Source organism: Bubalus kerabau, chromosome 1, assembly GCF_029407905.1.
Source record: "Bubalus kerabau isolate K-KA32 ecotype Philippines breed swamp buffalo chromosome 1, PCC_UOA_SB_1v2, whole genome shotgun sequence".
In the NCBI taxonomy this organism is placed as follows: Eukaryota; Metazoa; Chordata; class Mammalia; order Artiodactyla; family Bovidae; genus Bubalus; species Bubalus kerabau.
Genome location: NC_073624.1, coordinates 114615137 through 114632052, shown reverse-complemented (window position 1 = coordinate 114632052; position 16916 = coordinate 114615137). Strand labels below are relative to the sequence as shown.

Sequence of the window (16916 nt, the reverse complement as noted above, 5' to 3'; positions counted from 1 at the left end):
ATAACAGTGGTATAAAAATAACAGTGGTTTTGCTATAAATTTCTAACTTTTTTTTTAAACAAATATTTGTTTCAGGGTATACCTAAGTAGTGGTGATAATCATTTACCCTTATAGAGTTAAATTCTATAGATGAAGAAATGTAGGTCAGAGCCAGCTAAGTGACTTGACCTAACATCACTTTTCTTAATTACATGGTAGATGTAGTTTCACTTTAGACTTTCATATATGAAAAGTAAACTAACCACTTTAATAGTTGCTATGAAATGAACCATGTTTATATTTAAAACACCAAAACCCTACCAAAAAACAAACAAAATCAAGTCAATGAAAATCTTTGAGTTTTGAAATGTAATTTTGAAGATTCTTCAAGAATCTTCAAGGATTCCTTGTAATCCTGTAGGATTTCCTGGCAAGTATTCTATTGAATTTTCTGATAAATTCAGAGTAGAGCCTGAGTTGTGAATATATGAATCCCATACTGCCATGGATAACTTTTTTTCAAATTTGGATTCAATCTTAGAGATAATCTAAATAAAAAATAATAAACTGAGTTTTGGACTTAACATTTAGATTGCAAAAATGTTAAGATGAGATTTTAGGACTCAAGATATAGTTCTGTTGCATTTCTATCACCATCTCCTTCCCACCAAGCTGCTTCTCTTCAGAAATGTACGTGCTCGCTAAAATGGAAGCCTGTTCTCTCCTGGACCTTTCCTTTCTACTGAACAGGTCATGAATCAGTTTTCCTTGGCCATACCACTTCATCTAACCTCTTTCTCTCTTGTTTTGTTGCTATTCCTGTTACTTTGCTTGTTAGTTAATTAGTTACTTTGGTTGCTTTGTTTGCTGGGGTATTTTGTATAATCCACTGTGTATGTCTACCATAATATAAACCATAAGTTTAATATATATTTTAGTGTTAATCACCACCAGTATTAATATTTTAGTAGATATAATAAAACAAGATGCAGTTGGGTTTTATCTTATTTTATTTTGATCTTACTTAGGATCAGAAGTCTCAGGCATATTTGATAGGATCCATTGGTGTAAGTGGAAAAACCAAGTGGGATGTCTTAGATGGTGTAATTAGACGTCTCTTTAAGGTACGTTGTACAAGATATCCTGATACTAATTTTCAAACGTGTTTCATTTTGGATGCTTCCCTTAGCTTTAATGGCATGTGCATATCTGCTTTTCCTCTCCTGCATTTTAACTATTAAAGAAAGCTTTCTCTTTATGCTGTGTGATATTAATAGTTATTGTAGTACCCAGTTCTAAAATTCCTGATAGCTAGTTTCATATCCCCATGAATTTTACCGTGATAGAAGAGTGGTCCCTCTGTTTTGACTTTGCGTCTTTGTGTATACAATTTTAGGAGTATGTGTTCAGAATTGATACCTCCGCTAGCCTTGGTCTGAGCTCTGACTGCATTGCCAGCTACTGTATAGGAGACGTAACCAGATCCCATGGCCCAGAAGTGCCTGAGCTGCTGCCTTGTGGGTACCTTGTGGGTGATAATAACGTCATCACTGTGAACCTGAAAGGTAAAAGTAAAAATGGAAAATAAACCCACAATTGCATTTTTACCAATGTTTCTTTTCCTTTTTTTTTTTTTTTTTTTTTGCAGTTTCACTTCAAATTTTCATATTTGAAAAGTAGGCTAACTACTTTAATAGTTTGGGTATGAGATGAACCATATTTATATTAAAAACACAAAAATCCAACTAAAAACAAAAATCAAGTAAATTAAAGTCTATGAGTTTTGAGATGTAATTTTGAAGATTCTCGAGGACTCATAGAAGAAGTGACTCGTCAAATTTCAAATTTCTAGGTTTTCTACATTATCCTCTTTGATTTAGGGGAAATTTCTAAAAGTTTATTGCCTAGTCTAAGGTAATATATTCATCCCTATGCCTTCAATTTTAAAATATATATGCTCAGCAAGGGCTTCCCTGGTAGCTTAGATGGTAAAAAATCTGCCTGCAATGCAGGAGGCCCAAGTTTGATCCCTGGGTTGGGAAGATCCCTTGGAGAAGGGAATAGCTACCCAGTCAAGTGATCTTTCCTGGAAAATCCCATGGACAGAGGAGCCTGGCAGGGTACAATCTATGGGGTCACAAAGAGTTGGATGCAGTGAAGAGACTAAGCACATATTCAGTGAATACCCACTGGGGATAGAGAATGGAAGTTAAGAATTAGGGATGAGAAATTCTTTTTCTTTGAATAATGTGATTATTTCTAGGTAAATGGAATATCTCAGGTATCCTTGTCTCCATAATTTCTTGTTCACATATGTTGATGAGTTCAGAACATATCTAGGTAACTATGGATTAATAGAGGGATTTGTCAATATTTGATTTTATGATTAAGATAGTTGAGATACTGTTGCTCTCCTTAATTCCTTGCCAAATATCACAATATATATTCTTCAAAAGCTTAAGTGATGGTATAGCAGGGATGTATAATGAGAGCTAGAAGGAAGTAAAGAGAAGGAGAAAAGAGGAGGAAAAAGAGAAGAACACAAATTTTTATATTTATGCTTAACAAAATTACCACCTTCAAAGAGAAGAATAATTCTTGATAGCATTCATAGTAATGCTTCCATTTCTCTGTGGAAACATAAGTGGGAAGCATGAAGTAGACAGGGAAGAGAGTCTCAGGAAAAGCAACTGGCTTGCTTTCATTCCTGTGTTCACTCTGCCTTATTTCTCATGTATTCTGTCTTAAAATAGCAACACATGTTTGTGAGACAGAAATGTCAAGGAAAGTCTCTTGCAAGGAGTGTTATTGCTATGGCTAACAAAGCCCAGGTGCCAGTTGACACTGTGTTTTAAATTCTAGCTTATGTAGAATCATAAGCCATTCTCTTCCCTTTGTTTCTCCCTTTAGGGGTAGAAGAAAACAGTTTGGACAGTTTTGTTTTTGATACTCTGATTCCTAAACCAATTACCCAAAGATACTTTAACTTGTTGATGGAGCATCACAGAATTATACTCTCAGGACCTAGTGGTACTGGAAAGACTTATTTAGCACACAAACTTGCTGAATATGTAATAACCAAATCTGGGAGGAAAAAAACAGAGGATGCAATCGCCACTTTTAATGTGGATCACAAGTCTAGTAAGGTAAGTCACAGACTCCTAAGACAACCGCTGCCATTTATCCATAATTGTATTACTCAACTAAGCATTAAGATTACATGAAACTTCCATATTGTGCCTGGAAACATATCTATCTCATTGGCTAAGGCTAGAATCTGGAGAATGAATAAACCCTATTTGTGAATTTGAATAAGACTGCTCAGTGGCATTCAGTTATCTAGTACTTCACAAGCATTGGGAATTGACAGAAGAAAAGAACAAGGTCTCTATTGTCTAATTTCTCTTAGACATCCATTTAGGAAGTGTTAGAGCAAAAAGAGATCCAAGTAAATACTATGCAAGCAAGAGGCTAGAACTCTTCCTGGAGAAATCAGAGCTTTCAAAAGTCAGTATCTGGTCTGGGTCATAATAAACAAGGAATTAACTGGAATATTGTAATAATGGATATTTGGGTATGATTAATATATTCTAAGCAGAAATTCTGGGAGCAGAAAATTGTTTACATCATATTTCTATATGATTTCTGTGTAGGAAACTTAGGAAATTGAATAGTATTCCATTTCACCATCACCTAAGGTCTCAGTCAGTTCATTTCAGTTCAGTTGCTCAGTTGTGTCTGATTCTTTGCAACCCCATAGACTGCAGCACTGCCAGGCTTCCCTGTCCATCACCAACTCCTGGAGTTTACTCAAATTCATGTCCATTGAGTCGGTGATGCCATCCAACCATCCCATCCTCTGTCATCCCCTTCTCCTCCTGCCTTCAATCTTTCCCAGCATCAGGGTCTTTCCCAGTGAGTCAGTCATTTGCATTAGGTGGCCAAAGTATTGGAGTTTCAGCTTTAGCATCAGTCCTTCCAACGAATATTCAGGATTTATTTCCTTTAGAATGGATTGGTTGGATCTCCTTGCTGTCCAACGGACTCTCAAGAGTCTTCTCCAACACCACAGTTCAAAAGCATTAATTCCTCAGCACTCAGCTTTCTTTATGGTCCAACTCTCACATCGATACATGACTACTGGAAAAACCATAGCTTTGACTAGACGGACCTTTGTTGGCAAAGTAATGTCTCTGCTTTTTAATATGCTGTCTAGGTTGGTCATAACTTTTCTTCCAAGGAGCAAGCGTATTTTAATTTTTCTGGCTGAAGTCATAATCTGCAGTGATTTTAGAGCCCCAAAATATAAAGTCTGTCACTGTTTCCATTGTTTTCCCATCTATTTGCCATGAAGTGATGGGACTGGATGCCATGATCTTAGGTTTCTGAATGTTGTTGACTTTTCACTCTCCTATTTCACTTTCATCAAGAGGCTCTTTAGTTCTTCTTCCCTTTCTGCCATAAGGGTGGTGTCATCTGCATATCTGAGGTTATTGATATTTCTCCCATCAATCTTGATTCCAGCTTGTGCTTCATCCAGCCTGGCATTTCACATGATGTACTCTGCATATAAGTTAAATAAGCAGGATGACAGTATATAACCTTGACATACTCTTTTCCCGATTTGGAACCAGTCTGTTGTTCCATGTCCATTTCTAACTGTTGCTTCTTGACCTGCATACACATTTCTCAGGAGGCAGGTCAGGTGGTCTGGTATTCCCATCTCTTGAAGAATTTTCCACAGTTTGTTGTGATCTACACAGTCAAAGGCTTTGGCGTAGTCAATAAAACAGAAGTAAATGTTTTTTTCTGGGACTCTCTTGCTTTTTTGATGATCCAGTGGATGTTGGGAATTTGATCTCTTGTTCCTCTGCCTTTTCTAAATCCAGCTTGAACATCTGGAAGTTCACGGTTCACGTACTGTTGAAGCCTGGCTTGGAGAATTTTGAGCATTACTTTGCCAGTGTGTGAGATGAGTCTATACTAAGGTCTAGTATACCAGAATTATCATCCTGAACACTCTCAGCTCTTAAATAGTCATGAGGGGATATAAAAGGCAGCCAGTACTTTCATATACTCCAAGCAAAGTCAACAATTTTAAAAAGAAAATAGTTGATGCCTAACAAATCGCTAACACTGGGCTACTTTTACTGATAGTTACTAACTACATTCTCAGTCAGTGCAGCCTGAGGTTCTCTTAGGAAACTACATTTGTTATCAGCAATACCTTGAGGTTACCCAGATGACACTGGGTCACTGTGACTTTTTTCAAAAATTACCTGGTTAAATGATCTAAACTGACCCAGTCTCACAGTCACCTCCCTCCTACAAATATTTAGAAAATAAACACGACTCCCCAAAGCAGCCCCAAACCACTAAATTCTTGAAAGATGTTTAATTTAGTGAACAAAAATGCCTTAAAGGAATAGTTCATTAAGTTCATGACACCAACCAACTGTGGAACCTAGGGCTGATTCTTTAATTTCTTTGTGCCTCAGTTATCCCAGTCATAAAATGCGGAAAATAGTGAAGTTGTGTTAAGGACTAAAGGAGTGACTCTGTGTGTGTGTGTGAGAGAGAGAGAGACAAAGAGAGAGAGAGAGAGACAGAGAGAAGTAGAAGCCGGGAAAGAGAGAGAATAGTGCACATAGCAAGCACTGTCTAAGGGTTGCCCACAGTTACTAATTATAGCTCTTGGCTCCAATGAGGATTTCTTATACAAATACACTCAGACCCATACAGACCACCCACTCCTGTGACACACACACATATTTGTTCAAATTGTCTTGTATGTATTTTTCAAGGAGAGCAGAGTTGTGTATAAGGCATGATGTTATCTCCTCATGTTGACTCAATAGAGCGCATGAATTCTGACTACGTCCTTGGAATTCAGCACTATTCAGATTGTTGACGAACCAAATATTTTCATTTTAAGTAGAGAGAGACATGGCACCTGAGACAGAATACTAAACTCTTCTCTAAGTAAAAGCAGAAGACACAGTTGCTTGTTAACTTCAGCCTACATGTTTAATGCCTCCAATGAATTCTGGGTCTCCTCATCAGTTCAGTTCAGTTGCTCAGTTGTGTCCGACTCTTTGCGACCCCATGAATCACAGCAAGCCAAGCCTCCCTGTCCATCACCAACTCCCGGAGTTCACCCAGACTCACGTCCATTGAGTCAGTGATGCCATCCAGGCATCTCATCCTCTGTTGTCCCCTTCTCCTCCTGCCCCCAATCCCTCCCAGCATCAGAGTCTTTTCCAATGAGTCAACTCTTCGCATGAGGTAGCCAAAGTACTGGAGTTTCAGCTTTAACATCATTCCTTCCAAAGAAATCCCAGGGCTGATCTCCTTCAGAATGGACTGGTTGGATCTCCTTGCAGTCCTTACAGTTCAAAAGCATCAATTCTTTGGCCTTCTGCCTTCTTCACAGTCCAACTCTCACATCCATACATGACCACAGGAAAAACCATAGCCTTGACTAGATGAACCTCTGTTGGCAAAGTAATGTCTCTGCTTTTGAATATGCTATCTAGGTTGGACATAACTTTCCTTCCAAGGAGTAAGCGTCTTTTAATTTCATGGCTGCAGTCACCATCCGCAGTGATTTTGGAGCCCCAAAAAATAAAGTCTGACACTGTTTCCACTGTTTCCCCATCTATTTCCCATGAAGTAATGGGACAAGATGCCATGATCTTCGTTTTCTGAATGTTGAGCTTTAAGCCAACTTTTTCACTCTCCACTTTCACTTTCATCAAGAGGCTTTTTAGTTCGTCTTCACATTCTGCCATTAAGGGTAGTGTCATCTGCATATCTGAGGTTACTGATACTTCTCCTGGCAATCTTGATTCCAGCTTGTGTTTCTTCCAGTCCAGCGTTTCTCATAATGTACTCTGCATATAGGTTAAATAAACAAGGTGACAATATACAGCCTTGACATACTCCTTTTCCTATTTGGAACCTGTCTGTTGTTCCATGTCCACTTCTAACTGTTGCTTCCTGACCTGCATACAAATTTCTCAAGAGGCAGATCAGGTGGTCTGGTATTCCCATGTCTTTCAGAATTTTCCACAGTTTATTGTGATCCACACAGTCAGAGGCTTAGGCACAGTCATTAAAGCAGAAATAGATGTTTTTCTGGAACTCTCTTGCTTTTTCCATGATCCAGCGGATGTTGGCAAGCTTTATTTAAAAGCTTTAACATATTTTGTTTCTTTTCAGCCAAAATGATAAAAGAATTGACATATTTTAATTACCCTGTGTTCTCTTTGATTTTTCCTTAATGTTAATGTGAAAAAACTATTTAGAAGTACTTCTTTTCTGGAAAAAAAAAAAAGAAAAAAAAAGCAACTGGTTGGAAAATAGGAGAAGAATAGATTAATTAGAGGAAATGGGACTTTGATAAAGTTAGAGAATCACTTAAAGTCAAATTTTAAGTCAAGTTGACCATCCTTCCTCAGGATATAATTTGACATGCTAAAATAAAGTAGGGTAACTTACATTAGTTCTAAAATTTGCCTCACTCCATAAGACACTGTTATATCTAAGTTATTTTTATTTCAGTTAAAAAATGTTTAGTGCTTGGGGATGTTTTTAAGTAATAACAATTTATATGGCCTTTAAAATTTGATCAAATACAGCCAGCACTCTTATTTTCTACTTTTTCTGAATAAAATCACTTGTGCCATTATGAGATCAGTTTAATCTTTGTTATTATAAAGTAATAAATAAAGCATGACAAAAGTGAACAGAATGGATGACGCTAGAGAACAGTTATAGGAAGAAATCCGTGGGCAAGTCACGTAGTGTTCATCACCAAGAAAGCACAAAATCCAACTAACAAATGTTTATTATTTCTTTATGGTTGTAAGATATGAATGACCCATCAGTAATGTTGGATACCAAGTCCTGGCCAGAGAATTTGGCCGGTTCTTGCCACATTGTTAGAGAATTTGCAATTATTTTCCAGGAGTTGATGGTATGTGAGAGTGGTACAGAGAAATGGGGATGGCAGGTTTGCATTGTGGGAGGGACAGCTAAGTGTCGGTTTACGACAGTAAAGGGTGAATAAGGTGTGAGATAAATGCCTTCCCTGAGAATCAGAGCTGCGTAACTGCTGACATGCTTTATGCTGTGCCTCTGATAGCTCTGAAGGGACAAGGCACAAAGTACTCATTGATTCCAAAAACGTCCAACAATAAACCATCAAATGAAAACAAATCTTTTCATGTTTTGGGGGTCTCTGCATTTTACATTCTGTCCCTCTTCCCATTCTTCAAGCCCTCTCTTGAGCTGCCAGCTGGAATATTTTGATTGAAAGCAGGACACATAAACAATTACACTTTGTGACATTTGATATAGTGGGCCCAGAAGGCTGGAGATGGATTTAGTAAAGAATATGTGGCCGGCTGAAGCCATTTGGAATGTTAGGTGGGAAAAGATCAGAAAGCTGGACTTGGCAGATTCATTTTGAGTGTGTCTAGAGTCAAAATGAGGGAAAACAGTGATCAATAGTTTTTATGCAACTGCTGTGTTCTGTGTATATTTTCGAAGTATGGGATTCGTCTCATTATCAATATCCATCTGGTAGATATACCTGTTTATTTTTCTGCCTTATTAGATCTTGGACTGAAACTTCTAATGCTAATGCATCAATACTTCAATCTAAGATTTTACCCCAGTTAAGCTAGGGTGAAGTTCATGGAATGATTTCAAATGGGGTTTAAAAAAAAAAAACAAAAAAAAAAAACAAAAAAAACCCCTCAAGTTATATGACTGAATTACTTGTATTTGCCTATTTCTACTTCTGACTGGTCCATACCTTTTATTAGATTCCCAAAGGAATCTGCTACCAGTCTCAAGAAAAAAGAGAACTGTAATAGAATCTTCTAGCCCTATTTTTTCAGAAATCACCCAGTGATTTCTTATTTACCAAATCCAAGTCAAGCTTCTCCACCTCCCTGTGCCAGCTCCCTCCCCCAGCCACCTCCCTGCTTCACCTCCTCCTCTTCCTCCTCTCCCCTCGCCTCCCTCCTCCTTTCTCTCTTGATTTATGTGTACCTGATTACTATAATTGAGCCCCCTATCTAGAAATTTTTCTCATTTTCATGATTATGGAATGCTGTCCTGTTTCCTTCCTACCTTCTAGTAAGCTCCTTCTTAGTGTCATTCACTGACTGTTTTTCCTTCACCTTCCAGTGAATGTAAATATTCCTCAACATTCTGATCTCCTCCACATCTGTTTTCATCCAGATAACTTCCTTGTTTGAATTTGTGTTGGTTCCAGTTGGACACTATTAGCCATGCCCATGTTCTATATGGTAGACATTTCTGTTAGCTTACAGATATGTTTCCATTAGTATAGTAAATATACATATTTAGAAATGCCAATTTCAACTCTGAAAATGTATCACAAATGCATCTTCTTCTATCCATCTCTGCTACCACCACCCTCCCAAACAAATGAACACTCTGTCGCTCACCTGGGCTACTGCAGTTGCTTACTAACTGCTTGATTTACAACTTCCATTAAATTCCAGTTCTCTCTGTGTGTCTCTTTTTGCTTTCAGTTCGTGGAAATGGAATGTCTTTTCATAATTAAAAGCTTACCACTTTAAAATCCAGCAGTGACTCCCCATTGCTGTCTGCTCTAGGTCAAAAATCTCCCCATACCTCTATTATTCCTCTTGAGTCCCACAGTGTGTCTTGGCTTCAGCAATTTCAGTATTCTCTTGACTGCTTTCTCTTCTTCCTTTACAATATACTTGTTGTTGTTCAGTTGCCCAGTTGTGTCTGACTCTTTGCGACCCCATGGACTGCAGCAGGTCAGGCCTCTCTGTCCCTCACCATCTCCTGAAGTTTGCCCAGGTTCATGTCCCTTGTATTGGTGGTGCCATCCAACCATCTCATCCTCTGATGCCCTCTTCTCCTTCTGTCCCCCCATCTTTCCCAGGAGCAGGGACTTTTCCAATGAGTCCGCTGTACACATCAGATGACCAAAATACTGGAATTTCAGTTCAGCATCAGTCCTTCCAACGAATATTTAGGGTTGATTCCCCTTAAGGTTGATGGTTTGATCTCCTTGCTGTCCAGGGGACTCTCAGGAGTCTTCTCCAGCACCACAGTTCAGAGGCATCAATTGTTCACTGCCCCACCTTCTTGGCGGTCCAACTCTCACAGCTGTACATGACCACTGCAAAGACCATTGCCTTGACCATAGGACCTTTGTCGACAGAGTAATGTCTCCGCTTTTCAACACACTGTCTAGGTTTGTCATAACTTTCCTGCCAAGAAGCAAACATCTGATTTCATTTCTGCAGTCACCATTCAAAGTGATTTTAGAGCCCCAGAAGAGGAAATATGATACTACTTCCGCCTTTTCCTCCCCTATTTGCCATGAAATAATGGGGCTGGATGCCATGATCTTAGTTTTTTTCTTAGTATTTAGTTTTAAGCTGGCTCTTTCACTCTCTTCCTTCACCCTCATCAAGAGGCTCTTTAGTTCCTATTTGCTTTCTGCCATTAGGGTGGTATCATCCGCATATCTGAGGTTGTGGCTGTTTCTCCCACCTATGTTGATTCCAGCTTGTAACTCATCCAGCCCACCTTTTCTCATGATGTACTCAGAGTATAGAGTTAAACAATATATTTACCTCACTTCAAAATCATGATTCTGGCTACATTACTTATGTTTCTTCACTGTCAGTAGGAAAAGTCCAGTAGTCTTACCAATGATTCAAAGTTGCAAACTTTTATTTCCAATCTACTTACAACTCTTTCACAAAACCTATACTACTGGTTCTTTCCTACATGGAGCTCATATTTTTGTGTTTTGCCATTGTTTTTCTGTCTGTGGAAAGCTATTCTTTCATTTTTAAGCATCAAAATATCACCTAACCTTTAGAATAAAAAGTTAGTAGCAAATAATACTGCCACCAGAAAGTCTTTCCCAGAAGCCACAAGTAATCTTTATATGCAGTGAACAAAATCTTTGTTGTATACTCTTTTGAGGTAATGTATTATTTTCCACTATAAATTGTAGTTATCTGCATATTGTATGTGCCTAACCTACTCAAGGCAATAAGCATCTTGATTGGTTTTTCCATTTCTAATTGATCATCCTGTCCTTCAAGCATCTGCATTAAAAGACACTTGCTCCTTGCAAGTAAAGCTGTGCTACCTACACAGCATATTAAAAAGCAGAGACATCACTTGGCTAACAAAGTTCCATATAGTCAAAGCTATGGTTTTTCCAGTAGTCATGTATGGATGTGAGAATTGTACCATAAAGAAGGCTGAGCACTGAAGAATTGATGCTTTTGAGCTGTGGTGTTGGAGAAGATTCTTGAGAGTCCCTTGGACAGCAAGGAGATCAAACCAGTCAATCCTAAAGGAAATCAACACTGAATATTCATTGGAAGAATTGATGCTGAAGCTGAAGCTCCAGTACTTTGGCCACCCGATGCCAAGAGCTGACTCATTAGAAAAGATCCTGGTGATGGGAAAGATTGAAGGCAGGAAGAGAAGGGGACAGCAGAGGATGAGATGATTGGATGGCATCACCAATTCTATGGACATAAGTTCGAGCAAGTTCTGAGAGTTGGTGAAGAACAGGGAAGCCTGGTGTGCTACAGTCCATGGGCTCACAAACAGTCAGATATGACTGAGCTACTGAACAATGACAAATCCTTCAAATATATTTTCTTTGATAAATTCTCTACCCTTGTCAAAACAACAACAGCATATGAGTGGTGTTTGTGTTTATATAGTAAAATCCAAATTTCTCTGCATGGATTCAGTCTTTTCTGTTTTCTCTCATTGAGATCACTACTACCGTGTACCATTTTCTGCAAAAGCAGAACACTAATATTTTTCCAAACACGTCACACACTCATATCTTCCAGTTCTTATGCTTTACTCTTTATTCTTCAATTATACCTCCCACCCCCATAGCGTATTTCTCTGAACCTTAAATCTGAGTTAGATATCTCTCTTTAGTTTTTCTATAGTGCTTTGTGCATTTCACTTATCACACTGCATTGTGATTTACTTGTTGGCCTGCCCTTTTGTTTGTCAACTCTAATGCTTGGAATGTAGAAGTAAGCTCTAAATCCTGATGCCAGAGTACCTGGCACATAGTAGGCACTTGCTAAATCTGTGTTGAAAGAGTAAAAATCTACATACTTATCATTTGGAATTCTATTCATTATTTTCAAGAACCATCATGAAATTGATTTTAACCCTGCTCAAGATTTACAAATTGAAAATGTCATTGTAAATATGCAAATATTATGGAAATGCTCTTACTGATTAGGATAATTCTAAGAAACCTAATTATGTTTCTGGCCTACCCATCTGTGACAGCAATCAGTGAACTGGTTATCATATTTAGATTAAAAGCTATTAGAAAGGAAAAATACCTGTAAATAACCAAGAAACTTAATAAATGCTAAATGCTAATGTCAAGTGACCCAATGAAATACAACAACTTTTGTCTTTATTTTAAACTACAACAGTTGCATGCAGATAATAAATAAGTCAGTCAAACAACCAACCAACCATAGTTTTATTTGAGTCCCAGGGCTGTATTTTCAGATGCACCTCATCAAAATGATTAAGACGTTTAGAGTCTAAATGGAAATTTAGGGGTATCATTTTGGATTTAGTCTATACCTCAAATTATAAGGCTTGCTAAAATCCATTTTTATAATTATATCAAAAGTAAGAATGGAGTCTCAATATTTATGGTTTACCATAAGAGCTCATATCAAGAATTCATTTTTTTTTGCCTTTCTTCCAGGGAGAGAACAAACTGAGAAATATGTCCTTCTGTTTACAGTTTTATATTTGCTTCAGATGTTCTGTACTGGCTTTTCTCTTTCCTTTAAAAATGTACACTTTCAACATTATATGTTTTTTGCTTTGTAGAATAATATTTTATATCAATGGAATGATCTATGAGTTTTAATCACAGAACTCAGATGGAAGACAAAATGCATTATTCCTAAATTATGAATGGCTTACCATTAGTATGAATTTATCATTGATGTGTTTGTTTTCTTTATTTTTTAAAGGAATTACAACAATATCTAGCTAACCTGGCTGAACAATGCAGTGCTGATAATAATGGTGCAGAGCTTCCAGTTGTAATAATTCTCGATAATCTTCATCATGTGGGCTCTTTGAGTGATATCTTCAATGGTTTTCTCAACTGTAAATACAATAAATGGTATGCTTGAAATATTTTGAATGATGAAATATGAAAAATGGGGATCAAACTTGAATTCTTGTGCCTTTATTCCTTTTAAGACCTATAGTGGATGCCATTTGGAGAAGGCAGTGGCAACCCACTCCAGTACTCTTGCCTGGAAAATCCCATGGACGGAGGAGCCTGGTAGGCTGTAGTCCTTGGGGTTGCAAAGAGTCGGACACAACTGAGCAACTTCACTTTCACTCATTGGAGAAGGAAATGGCAACCCACTCCAGTGTTCTTGCCTGGAGAATCCCAGGGACGGGGGAGCCTGGTGGGCTGCCGTCTATGGGGTCGCACAGAGTCGGACACGACTGAAGCGACTTAGCAGCAGCAGCAGCAATGGATGTCCTTAATTTGAAAAGCCTTCATTACTCTTATACCATGTTTACAAAGAATCTCTGTGTATCCCTTATAACATCTATTTATTCATTCAACAAGTGTGTCCCAAGTGCTTTTATAGCAACAGTATTTACTTGATGATATTAACTTCTACATGTATGCTAAAAGTCTGGAAGACTATTGTCAGTAAGAGAATGTTTATTTATTTATTTTTTTAAGAGAATGTTTAAATCAGAAATATTAAGAACTAGAACGAGGCTATGTGATGTGATATGAAAGTTGCTCAGTTGTGCCCAACTCTTTGTGACACCATGGACTATACAGTCCATGGAATTCTCCAGGCCAGAATACTGAAGTGGGTAGCCTTTCCCTTCTCCAGGATATCTTCCCAACCCGGGATCGAACCCAGGTCTCCCACATTGCAGGTGGATTCTTTATCAGCCGAGCCACAAGGGAAGCCCTATTATTGACTATTATCAATAACAGAATGTTTGAATCAGGGAAATTAAGAACTAGAAGAAGGCTATAGAACCGTTTCATTTTTGGTCCATAGTAAAGTTTAAATTCAACCTTCCTATAGAAGTAAATTTATTACATTCAGATATACCTTTGTCCTTAGTGATTCTAATGTTTAACTATTTACATGTGAGAAAAGGTTAAAGTAGGGTATAAAAAATCTGAAAAGATTTTTAAGATTCACTGTAGTGTGATCTCTAAAAAAGAACATATAAGAACAACTACATAAATGTTAGTTTCAGTGGTGCAAGTATCCCAGTTATCTCTGCTAGAAATATGAAATAATAAAGGAAAAATTAATGAATTGGATTATAAGCAAAAGAATCATAAGATATTAGAGTGGGATGAAATCCCTGTGATTATTCTACCTAATCTCTTTATTTTATTTATGAGTAAACATGGGATTAGAGAGGGAAAATGATTACAATGATTTGCCTAGGATGCCAGAGCTGACATTTGAGCCCCAAATCTTAATTTCTACTTCAGTGATCTTTGTCATTTTCCAGCTGAATGTTATAAAATTACCCCTTTACAGCATAATGTTAAATGGAAGAATACAAGTTTATCCAAATTGTTCCCTGAGACAATTTTAACATATTAATATCTTTTACTGTTAATGCATATACATTTTCTTTTCTTTTTGTCTCCAGTCCATATATTATTGGAACAATGAATCAGGGAGTTTCTTCATCACCAAATCTAGAGCTACATCACAATTTCAGGTAAAAATAAGTTGGAATTGTTTGTATTGTCTCTTTTCTGTTTGCTTTTGCTGGTTGTTTTTTTCCATTTGTACACTGACGAATCGGTAACCTGGGGTGTAGAAATAATTCTCACTTCTTCTGACAGTCTTTCTCAAGCAGACATTTTGTGATCCTTGACCTATAATCAGAAGTGTTTCTTTAAAAAAGAATAAAAAAGAAATGTTTTTCCTGCTCACTATGTCACAGCTAAAGTAGAACACTTTTCTTCTAAATGTGAGAAATGTGAAGAGAGTTCCTATTTCAGGATTTGTGATTCTCCTACAGAAGAGTGCTCAGCGTGCACACTCCCACTCACTGCTGTGATGCACATGAGCGTCTCTTTAGCTCAGAAAGAAAAGTTACATACAGTTTAGCTCTAATGTTAATAGACTGTCTCATCTCTTTGATCATTAACATATGGCCTCCAACTGAAATAGGAACATTATTACTTTATATTGGAGAGAGAATCACTGTGGACTTTAAGTTTAATTTATATAAGGATTTCTGGGTTTTGGTTTTGATTGTTTTTTTTTTCTTCTTATAGGTGGGTACTATGTGCAAACCACACAGAGCCAGTGAAAGGCTTTTTAGGCAGATACCTTCGAAGGAAACTGATAGAGATGGAAATTGAAAGGAACATTCGCAATAATGACCTAGTCAAAATTATAGATTGGATTCCTAAGACGTGGCATCATCTCAACAGTTTTTTAGAAACACACAGTTCTTCTGATGTTACAATTGGTGAGCTCCAAAATTGCAATATGCCATTTTCCAGGAACTAAGAGTACTTGGTAAAGATAGCCAGATTGGAAGTAGAAAATAACAACTGAAGCTAATGTTTTTGAAGCTTCCAAAAATTTAAGTTTTCATTTTTTTTTTCTCCTTCTGAAAGTTAGCCTTCAAGCTTTGTGTCTTTTCATCTGACTATTACAGTTTACTAAGGCTTCCCAGGTGGCACTACTGGTAAAGAACCTGCCTATCAATGCAGGAGACATAAGAGATGTGGGTTCAATCCCTGGGATGGGAAGATCCCCTGGAGGAGGGCATAGCAACCCACTCCAGTATTCTTGCCTGGAAAATCCTTGGACAGAGGAGCCTGGAAGACTGCAGTTCTTAGGGTTGCAAAGAGTCAGACATGACTGAGAAAACTTAGCAGGCATACAAGCATGAAACTTTGCTAACATCAACTAATGTAGACAGCTATATTAGTTTAATATAGACAACTAAAAGTCAGGTAGCCATGTGAAATAAATTATATCTTTTTAGAGTATCATTTTTATGCTAAAAACAAATTTTAGCATATATGAATTATAGTTGTGAGAGATTTTAAGATAATTTAGGCATTTTATATTTTCATGAAGATAAAATTGTTTGAGTTATTTGTCTTGAGTTGGCATAAAGATGTTCGTTTTTATAGTCCTTCTTAAGTTGCACATTCAGAAAGATATACTCACTAAAGGCACAGTGTAGAAAGAATTAGGACAATTCTACAATTGGGATCAGAAGACCACTGCAGAGGCCCACTTCCAGCAAATAATGACATATTTTATATTTGACAATTCATTCCATCATAGTTTTGTCATTTGTAAAGTGGAGCAGATTGACTGGATTATGACCTTTAAGGTTTCTCCTAATACTAACATGTTATGTGTTAGACTAAGATTTTAGTGTAAAAATAAAGGAGGGTCCTGAAGATGGATCTTCAGTAAAACACTGATAATAATTAAGCTGACCAAGATTATAATTTTCTAAGAATCCTGTAAGAAGCGTATTAATACCCCCAGAACGGTGTCTAAATATGTCTTTAGATTGCTAAATACAGGGATTCTCATAAATGGTTTGTTATTTCTTTCTTCTCAGGCCCTCGGCTTTTCCTGCCTTGTCCCATGGATGTAGAAGGTTCTAGAGTATGGTTCATGGATCTCTGGAACTATTCTTTGGTACCTTATATTCTGGAGGCAGTAAGAGAAGGTCTGCAGGTATAGTATTCAATTTTCTTAACTGTTTTCAAAAACCAAATAGAAAAAAAAAATCATCCTTTAAAAGCAAAAAAACAAACAAAAAAATCATTTCTCTGATTTGTGCA

General features: G+C 37.3%; 1 protein-coding gene across 4 annotated transcripts in view; it reads left to right on the top strand.

Moving 5' to 3' along the window:
- The window catches only part of NAV3 (neuron navigator 3), an 899190-nt gene that overhangs the window by 869323 nt on the left and 12951 nt on the right, over nt 1–16916 (top strand). For all 4 annotated transcript variants that reach the window (XM_055587143.1, XM_055587148.1, XM_055587139.1 and 1 more), the window contains 7 exons: nt 1009–1104; nt 1377–1545; nt 2891–3126; nt 13054–13208; nt 14738–14809; nt 15375–15571; nt 16691–16809. In XM_055587143.1, the coding sequence (XP_055443118.1) occupies nt 1009–1104; nt 1377–1545; nt 2891–3126; nt 13054–13208; nt 14738–14809; nt 15375–15571; nt 16691–16809 (1044 nt within the window). The remainder of the gene's footprint in view (nt 1–1008; nt 1105–1376; nt 1546–2890; nt 3127–13053; nt 13209–14737; nt 14810–15374; nt 15572–16690; nt 16810–16916) is intronic.